At 36.2% G+C, this 10,577-nt stretch overlaps 2 protein-coding genes across 2 annotated transcripts in view; both read left to right on the plus strand.

The window, feature by feature from the left end:
• Nucleotides 1-83: 83 nt before the first annotated feature.
• cenpu (centromere protein U) lies at nt 84-9,664 on the plus strand. Its single transcript, XM_029441696.1, has 13 exons — nt 84-393; nt 1,859-1,913; nt 2,135-2,222; nt 2,465-2,687; nt 3,915-3,987; nt 7,275-7,334; nt 7,427-7,517; nt 8,107-8,242; nt 8,334-8,412; nt 8,784-8,831; nt 9,041-9,102; nt 9,189-9,345; nt 9,464-9,664. Exons 1-13 carry the CDS (start codon nt 389-391, stop codon nt 9,557-9,559), a joined length of 1,173 nt encoding a protein of 390 aa, XP_029297556.1. The 5' UTR covers nt 84-388; the 3' UTR covers nt 9,560-9,664.
• A 463-nt stretch (nt 9,665-10,127) lies between these two features.
• LOC115014922 (caspase-3-like) overlaps nt 10,128-10,577 on the plus strand; it is a 13,121-nt gene continuing 12,671 nt past the window's right edge. Inside the window, exon 1 of the mRNA XM_029442057.1 lies at nt 10,128-10,251. The gene's annotated coding sequence lies outside the window, so the exon portion shown is untranslated. The remainder of the gene's footprint in view (nt 10,252-10,577) is intronic.

Here is a 10,577-nt window from a genome sequence, read left to right on the forward strand (position 1 = left end):
GGTACAAATAAACGTATTAAATACTTTAACTGAAGTATCAAAACGACTTTTTCAGAGCAGATACTGAACCCTTCCGCTCTCCGTAGGACATACATTTAAGCGAGTTTGCTCGGGATATATAATTTTATACACATTTTCAGTGCAACTATTTATTTGAAGTAAATGATATGTATAATATATCGCCGTAAAACTAAGGTTTAAACGTTGTAATTGGATCCACATTAACTCGTATTTTGAGATCTAACTTTCGTCGTAATAAAATGTGACCCCTCCTCTACGTGGAATGGTACAGTCCGGAACTTGAAGCATTTTGCGGGAAGCGGTTTCTGCGGACTACGGACTGTTTACAAAACAAACGTGTCACTCAACTAAACTACAGCGGTTCCAAATGAGGTGAGAAATATCAACTAACAATCTCGCAAACATTAACCCATATCTATGATACACACCGCTCTCTCGTAATGTCACACATGTCATTTGAAAACCTCACTATATATCCTTGCTCTGCTTGTTAATGGGAAATGTAACGTTACACGTTACAAATTCAAACAGTTAGAAGTTGCTTGTACGCTATAGACCGGTCGCCTCTTGCGCTGCTACACTCGGCATGTACGCTAGTTGAGACACTTTTCAGAATTAACTCGCGCTGTTCGCAATTGCCATTAGTTTCAATAACGTTACTGTCAGCAGATGCGTGTTAGAAAAGAAGTCAAGCTACCTTTATAAAATGGGATTTGTTTGTTTTAACCCTTTCGTGCATAGAGGTCACTACAATGGACAGCTATTCAAAAGCTGTTTTCTTGTATATGCATGGGTTTTGATGGGATAGTTGCACATCAGCCACTAAAGTGACACTGCTACTCAGTGACGAGCTGTTGTAGATACATTTCTCAAAACCAAGATGGCAGACAGACAGCCAAAAACGTCCAGTCGCTCATCAATACCTTGCCAATCCTTCTATGGAAAGAGACCCTTGCAGTTATACATAATTTGATGACATCAAGTAACAACTAAGGAATCATATGATTCATAAATTTTATATTTGGGAGGAAATTACAATTAATCATCTGTCCACTACATTGGACGTCATGCATCACTGGCTACAATACTGCTACTGTTGTTCTTGAAAGAACTTCATCTACAGGAACTGTTTTGGTTGTAATTCCATTTATTTATGTTATTAGAATGCAATTTGAAGTTTTTGTATTTCTTTATATATTGCATGCAGTGTCTTGTGGCTTTGTGCCCTGCGTGCTTTGCCAATTATCATATATTAATATATATATATATATATATATATATATATATATATATATATATATATATATATATATATATATATTAATCTCTATATATATATATATATATATATAAATATATAAATACATATTATATATATATATATATATATATAAATACATATTTATATATATATATAATACATATTTATATATATATATATATATAAATACATATTTATATATATATATATATATATATATATATATATATATATATATACATATTTTTATATATATATATATATATATATATATATACATATTTTTATATATATATATATATATATATATATATAAATAAATATATATATATATATATATATATATATATATATATATATATATATATATATATAAATAAATAAATATTTTAAAACGTATACGATAAGAAGTTATTACAATTAAAAGGAAATTAAATAAAAAGATGTTATTATTAATAATAATAAGGTATTTAATTAATTAATAATAATTAAATGCATTAACCATACACTTAAAACCAAACTAAAAGCTTGCAAAAATGTTTTTAGGTTTTTAGTGTGTCTTCTTTGTTTCCACAGTGCCAAAAAAGGCAGAGGAGCCAAAGTGCTCACGGTGCCACAACATGAGAGTCAAGTGAGTTGGTTAATGGTCCCTGTAGCATGTCCACTACTGATTTCATTTCAAATGAAGTACACTGATTTGATAAAAAAAAAGTTGTATTAACAAAGAACATTTATTTTTCTTCCTTCCCAAAGAAGGGAATTTTAATGCCACATGTCTGTAATTGTGTTATTACACCTTGTAAAGCTATTGACTGTAAAATATTGATTTTCTTTTTCTCTGTTCAAATCCAGAAAGGTTCGTCTAATGATAATATGGATTCTCCCAATATGTCTGCTATAGAGAGAGCTAGCTTCCTGGAGGGACTGCAGCAACATTATGGTAAGTCCTTTACACTGTACAGCTATATCTTTATCCTTGTTGGTGTCACTTCAATATTTGAGTTTTTGTCTTGACATTTACCAGTTCTTTCTAGAAATATTACCCCCCACCCTTGGCTCCGTATTGTTATTTTTTATTTTTTTAACCTACAATGGCCTTAATGCGCCATTGTAGTTTCTTCATACATTTTCTTCCTTTTACCAACAATGTTGTGCTGACCAATGAACACTTGTGTTGCCTAGGGAACCCTCTGCACAGCACCGCCATGGAGGAAGATTTAAACGTCTTAGATGAGGAGCGGATGAACAGAGGAAAAGCTGGGAGAAAGGAAATCCCTCAGACGTCGAAGACTGCTGTTAAAGAACGCAGAGCTGCTGCCAAGAGGAAGAAGGCAGAGAGGGATGGAGAGGAGAAAGAAGAGGAGGAGAAAGAGAGGAGAAGTACTGGAGTGATGTCTGCAGCGAGGTGAGATCACACAGAGGTTACTTTACATTACCAGAGTTCATGATGAATGATTTTTGATAAAGACATGATTTAATAAAAAGTCTTGTAAGCCCATTTATTTTATTTTTTTGGAAGAATGAATAAAATGTTAATGAGCAAAATAGTAATTATTATACGAATACTTTTTGAAACAGAAGTACATTTTCTTCATACTTTTGAATAGAGACACACCAACATGTACATATACAGATATTCATATACACTCACATTTATAAATGCATTCATAACTCGCCCCCAAAGCAAGTGGGAAAACAATGAAACCAATTTTAAGTGAATAATTACATGGCAACAGTTCATTTTACTTGTACAGCCCAATAGCATACAGCATGCTTCACTGGGCTTTACAGGTCACACCGGAAACTCACAGGAGCTATTAAAGATGAGGAATTTTTTGTCATAAAATATGAGGACAGACAATTAAAACTTAGCTTCAAATGTCTGTCGTCATATTTATGACGTCACAGCCTTAAAAAAAAAATCCTTGAATGATGAATCACGCAAATCAAATTGAGGATTTTATCCTCAATTTGATTTGCGTGATTCATCGGATTAAATACATGAAGTCTTTTCTTAAATGAATTAACTCGTCAGTGCTTTCCTCTCTTTGTGTGTGGCAAGCTGGAGAGCAAACTGTTTTTTAATCGTAGTGAAAATGTTGTTTTTGATGCTAAACATCAACAAATGTGGTCTAAAGCAGAATATTTCATTAGATAAAAACATGCTGTACATCCGTCTTTGTTCAATATGTTTTGGGTTTTGGGGTTATTGCAAATGTTCTGATCACACAAGTTAGAAACAATCCTACGCTTCCAACACTGGAACCTAATTCTACAAATAGTATAATACTAATGATATTAGTGTAGCCTGATCTTTATCTGCAGCTGGGCACAAATACTGGACTTATACCGAATGAATAGACATGCAGAAAAAAAGAAGCTTTCAAACCTCAAACTATTCAACCTATTCATCAACAGGATTCTAGGGCCATTACAATAAATCCAGAATCAATCAACTATTGTGATGAAATACATCCATGATTAAGTCCAGTATTTGCTCATAAATTCGTTCCAGGTCCAAGGGGTCAAGTCTAAGTTGATATGTCATCTTAAAGAAAATGTGATAGTAATAACAGTGTGGCTGCTTGGCCGACCGTTCACTTTTCTTTTCTGTTTTCTGTTTACCGACAAGGCCGGTGAAAGATCCACAGCTGAAGAAAGGAAAGAAGAGAAAGAGTGGCGCGTCCAGTTACCCTGAGTCACAGGTGAGGAAGTGAATGACAGCTGCTGTGTTCAAAATCACATACCAACGTACTGCATACTACACACTTAATCAGTATATACTGCATACTACACACTCAATCAGTATATACTGCATACTACACACTCAATCAGTATATACTGCATACTACACACTCAATCAGTATGTACTGCATACTACACACTCAATCAGCATGTACTGCATACTACACACTCAATCAGTATATTCTGCATACTACACACTCAATCAGTATATTCTGCATACTACACACTCAATCAGTATGTACTGCATACTACACACTCAATCAGTATGTACTGCATACTACACACTCAATCAGTATGTACTGCATACTACACACTCAATCAGTATATACTGCATACTATACACTCAATCAGCATGTACTGCATACTACACACTCAATCAGCATGTACTGCATACTACACACTCAATCAGTATGTACTGCATACTACACACTCAATCAGTATATTCCGCATACTACACACTCAATCAGTATATTCTGCATACTACACACTCAATCAGTATGTACTGCATACTACACACTCAATCAGTATGTACTGCATACTACACACTCAATCAGTATATTCCGCATACTATACACTCAATCAGCATGTACTGCATACTATACACTCAATCAGTATATACTGCATACTACACACTCAATCAGCATGTACTGCATACTACACACTCAATCAGTATATACTGCATACTATACACTCAATCAGTATATACTGCATACTATACACACACTCAATCAGTATGTACTGCATACTACACACTCAATCAGTATGTACTGCATACTACACACTCAATCAGTATGTACTGCATACTACACACTCAATCAGTATATACTGCATACTACACACTCAATCAGTATATACTGCATACTACACACTCAATCAGTATATTCTGCATACTACACACTCAATCAGTATGTACTGCATACTACACACTCAATCAGTATATACTGCATACTATACACTCAATCAGTATATACTGCATACTATACACTCAATCAGTATGTACTGCATACTACACACTCAATCAGTATGTACTGCATACTACACACTCAATCAGTATGTACTGCATACTACACACTCAATCAGTATGTACTGCATACTACACACTCAATCAGTATATACTGCATACTACACACTCAATCAGTATATACTGCATACTACACACTCAATCAGTATATTCTGCATACTACACACTCAATCAGTATATTCTGCATACTACATACTCAATCAGTATATTCTGCTTACTACACACTCAATCAGTATGTACTGCATACTACACACTCAATCAGTATATTCCGCATACTACACACTCAATCAGTATGTACTGCATACTACACACTCAATCAGTATATTCCGCATACTACACACTCAATCAGTATGTACTGCATACTACACACTCAATCAGTATGTACTGCATACTACACACTCAATCAGTATGTACTGCATACTACACACTTAATCAGTATATACTGCATACTACACACTCAATCAGTATATTCTGCATACTACACACTCAATCAGTATATTCTGCATACTACATACTCAATCAGTATATTCTGCTTACTACACACTCAATCAGTATGTACTGCATACTACACACTCAATCAGTATATTCCGCATACTACACACTCAATCAGTATGTACTGCATACTACACACTCAATCAGTATATTCCGCATACTACACACTCAATCAGTATGTACTGCATACTACACACTCAATCAGTATGTACTGCATACTACACACTCAATCAGTATGTACTGCATACTACACACTTAATCAGTATATACTGCATACTACACACTCAATCAGTATGTACTGCATACTACACACTTAATCAGTATATACTGCATACTACACACTCAATCAGTATGTACTGCATACTACACACTCAATCAGTATGTACTGCATACTACACACTCAATCAGTATATTCTGCATACTACACACTCAATCAGTATGTACTGCATACTACACACTCAATCAGCATGTACTGCATACTACACTCAATCAGTATGTACTGCATACTACACACTCAATCAGTATATTCCGCATACTACACACTCAATATACTACACACTCAATCAGTATGTACTGCATACTACACACTCAATCAGCATGTACTGCATACTACACACTCAATCAGTATGTACTGCATACTACACACTCAATCAGTATATTCCGCATACTACACACTCAATCAGTATGTACTGCATACTACACACTCAATCAGTATGTACTGCATACTACACACTCAATCAGTATGTACTGCATACTACACACTCAATCAGTATGTACTGCATACTACACACTCAATCAGTATGTACTGCATACTACACACTTAATCAGTATATACTGCATACTACACACTCAATCAGTATCTACTGCATACTACACACTTAATCAGTATGTACTGCATACTACACACTCAATCAGTATCTACTGCATACTACACACTCAATCAGTATATTCCGCATACTACACACTCAATCAGTATGTACTGCATACTACACACTCAATCAGTATGTACTGCATACTACACACTCAATCAGTATCTACTGCATACTACATACTCAATCAATGATTAAGTATGTTATTATCGGCGGTCTGTTCACACTGAAGTAAAACGTCTTCACTGGATAATATCGATCACAAATGTAAATCAACATTACCTGTATTATTTTAACGCAAATTAATATTATTAAATATTTTTATTGTTAAATATGCATTACATTACATTATATATATATATATATATATATGAGCTCCTGCGCTTTTTCCTCTTAACTTTACCATCGCATCACTCGCCACCATTCATAAATCATTTATCCAACTGTTAATTATTTTTAACTGTCTGCCTCCCAGTCCGCCATTTGAAAGTCTGAAGAGCCGTAATGCATTGTGGGGCGTTTTAGTATGTCCAACAAAATCATGTCTCATACTCAGAAATTCTTGATAATCTATTATGCATCCGGGCTTTACTCCCGTACATAAAATCCACATGCTGTGCAGTCGGAACGCACTACATACTCAACTTTACGTCACTCTAATGAAAAGTATATTAGTGTGTGATTTTAAACAGAACCAATGTCTCCAATAACAAGAGTAGTGCCTATAGTTCGCCACAATTGTGGTAATAAGGTCGTAATGAAAGCAGCATATGAAAATAAAAATAGAAAAGGAACTTCTTGTGTGAGTAAGTGGAAAATGTACATATGCTGAGACAATGTTTTGCTAATTTCTTTTTACTTTCAGAACCGTTCTGACGGTCGCGTCGTCCCGTCCTCTTACGAGGAGGAGCAGGACAGGAGTTGGGTAAGGACTAACTTCCTGAAGATTGTAGTAGCCAGGATCCGAGCATCCACAGGGTGTTAACCTACACTGTGACTTTCTCTTAATTTATTCAGTGCCCGAGTCCAAAGAAGGCCAGGGTGTACAGTTTGGGCAGATCCAGAAAGTCTTCGTCTGAGAAGTCTAAATCTAGAAAGTCTTCATCAGGTAAGGGAAAAGAGCTCAAGAGCATAAAGCTGCAGGGTCAAACGTCACCGTGTACTTTAAAATCAAGTCTCAAGGGTTATGTTTGAACCCTGTTAAAGGAATAGTTTCACTTTTTGTGATATATGCTTATGTGCTTCCTGGCCGAGAGTTTGATAAGAAATCCCTATTAGAATAAAGTCTAGTGCCAAGTAGGTTACCCTTGCCCAGGTTATTTACTTTGTCTGTTGTCTGGTGCATACAATAAACATATTAGGAGGAAATACAAATACAGCCAAAAGTCAAGAACATACATATGTATATATCTATATAGAATAGAAAAGATACAATAACACTATGAAAAAGATAATATATAAATACTATAGCAAGAACAGAAATATAGAACAGAAAAGTTCCAATAAAAATGTGAAAAAGATTCTATAAAAAGTCTGTAACAAATATGAACAATAAAACCGTATTAGAATCAATACCACTCTCATGTCTGTACATTCCATATGAAGCTTAGTTTAGCATAAAGACCTTTGCCATCAAGCTCCTTGCCATCAAAATATACTTTACATGAAATGAACCTAATGCCTCGTATCATTTTAAGGCAGTGCATCTGCAGACCCAGAGATGGCCAGCCCTGATGAAGAGAGGAGGAGGAGGAGGAGGAGGCGTGCGGGTCAGGGAGGAACACAGTTAGAGGTCGTGCTGGATGCCTTCCTTGACTTCTGTGACCAGTACAGGTGAAGTCAAACAAGTAGCCTGTAATCTAACCCTTTCATTGCATGTCACCATACAATAACTACTATTCACAATGTTGTGTGTGTGTTTCAGGGAGTCTGTGCAGTCTAAAGCAGTCAAACAGTGCGTTGATTCCTTCTCCTCCCATGTGAATGAGCAGCTCTTGGAAAAGGTCAGACTTTCCAAAAGTTTTATTTGTGATACCGAGCAGTGGCAGTAAAAGAGCAACTGCAATCTGTAGTTGTGGTGATGTTTCCAGTTGACATTTAGAGGGTTAGACTTTGTTCAAGCATTGAGTTGTCCCATAGGAAGTTAAAAAACAGTTGTAACACAGGACGAGTGCTGTACTTCTCAGAACTTTTGCATCATTATTATCTTGATGCTAATGTCACAATGTGTATTCATATATTCATGCCAAAAATGTTGTTATAAAATGTATATACCGTATATAAAATGTTATAGTGTTTGCCCCTAAAACACTAGTGTGGTTTGTCAGGATTTTAATGAGACACGTGTGTATTCTCTGGTGTTTCTTCTCTTCAGATCTCTTCTTCCAAAGAGCTCAAGGTTTTAAAAAGAGAAAATGGCAAGGTAACTATGGCAACCAGCTTTTAGCCATGCTAGCGGCCGATCTACCGCTTGACTTAAATAACTATACGATGAATAATTTTGTGCAGACATTCATTTTCCCCAGAGAATGAATTCTTCTCACTGTGTGTGTGTGTGTGTGTGTGTGTGTGTGTGTGTGTGTGTGTGTGTGTGTGTGTGTGTGTGTGTGTGTGTGTGTGTGTGTGTGTCAGGTGGGTTCTTTGATCTGCACAAAGACACAGAGACTGTTGGATGCCAAACATGAGCTGATGAGGTGAGAGGCAGTTCAGATGCACAAACAAAATTTCTGCAAACTCAGAACACTGAAAGGTTTTACTGTCTATGTGTGTGATTAATCAGGGCAGAGAGGCAGGTGTGGTTGCTGCATAAGGAGAAAACTGAACTAAAAGTGCGATTAGCTGATCTGATTCGAGGCCAAACCTTCCTGCATGACATCAGAGAGCTCAACAGACAGTACTTGGACTACCGACACAAACACCCCAAAGAAAAACAGATGGTACACACACACAAATAACATAAGCAACACAAACTACCTTAATCTTTATCTGACTGTTTTCAAGCATTTCAATAAAACTGTCACAGTGACTCTCCTTTCCTCTTCTCCTCCCGTCCAGTATGGGGCGTCCAGTTTGCCGGCTCTGCTGTTGGAGACCAAGCATGTTCAGGCAGCAGAGCTTCAACTGAGAGGAATAAAAAAAAAAAAGAACTGAAGAAGAATAAGACTAGGAAATGATACACACACACACACACACACACACACACACACACACACACACACACACACACACACACACACACACACACACACACACACACACACACAGGTTAAAATACTGAGGCTGCCAGGGATTTTTAAGGCCTTAATACAGAAAGCAGCTTCACATTTTGGATTATATGTTGTGGTTCGGATTTCATTGTGTATTCTGTCCAAATACTGCCCATCCTGGATCATTGCTAAATGAATAAAACAATACTGTAAGTATAATAAACGCCAAAAGAAGAATCTTTCTGTGTGTTTTCTTTGACAAAAGAATACAATAAATGATATTAATTGGTGATGTTGATTTCTTGTTTGAGTTCTGTAAAGTAATGTTCTGATCTGTCAAAGCTTTTAATGTGCATGTGCATTAAATACTGTATTTTCACTTTCATAACGATTTTAACATGATCTGACAGCCAAGGGAGTGGTCGTCACGATACGGACAGTTTTTTAAGCCAATCAACGTCTCCCTTTGGCCAAGGTGTGCGTGACTGTGTGGTTTCTCCCGCCCACACAGGGAGCGTCTTTCCTGATTAGCGCAGAGTTTTATGCCTGGACTTTGAACAACTTGATATTTCCTTGTACTCTAATAATAGTAAGGGACTTGCAGATACGTATTTCTACCACCGTCTCACTAAAAAGGTACGTTTAATTTGAGTTTGTTTTATTATCATTTGTTTTTTCACACCTATGAGATTGACGAAGCACAACTTTGTCGTAAAACCGGCGGTCGTATGAGTTTTCTTTAAGCAGGTGAAATTACACCTGAAATGAGTTGTCAGCGGTAGGTTAATGTGAAGTTGGAGGCATTGGTGAATTAATTAGGTGTTTAAAACTTAATGCAGATGGCCACAGTTCCTTATCTAGTATGTTACGACGTACACTAAAAGTTTCGTTGACGTAAACTTATCGTTGGTCGTTGTTAGCCGGTGAATGTCATGTCAACGTTAGCTCGTGACAGTAACTAG

Source organism: Cottoperca gobio, chromosome 10, assembly GCF_900634415.1.
Source record: "Cottoperca gobio chromosome 10, fCotGob3.1, whole genome shotgun sequence".
Lineage (NCBI taxonomy): Eukaryota > Metazoa > Chordata > Actinopteri > Perciformes > Bovichtidae > Cottoperca > Cottoperca gobio.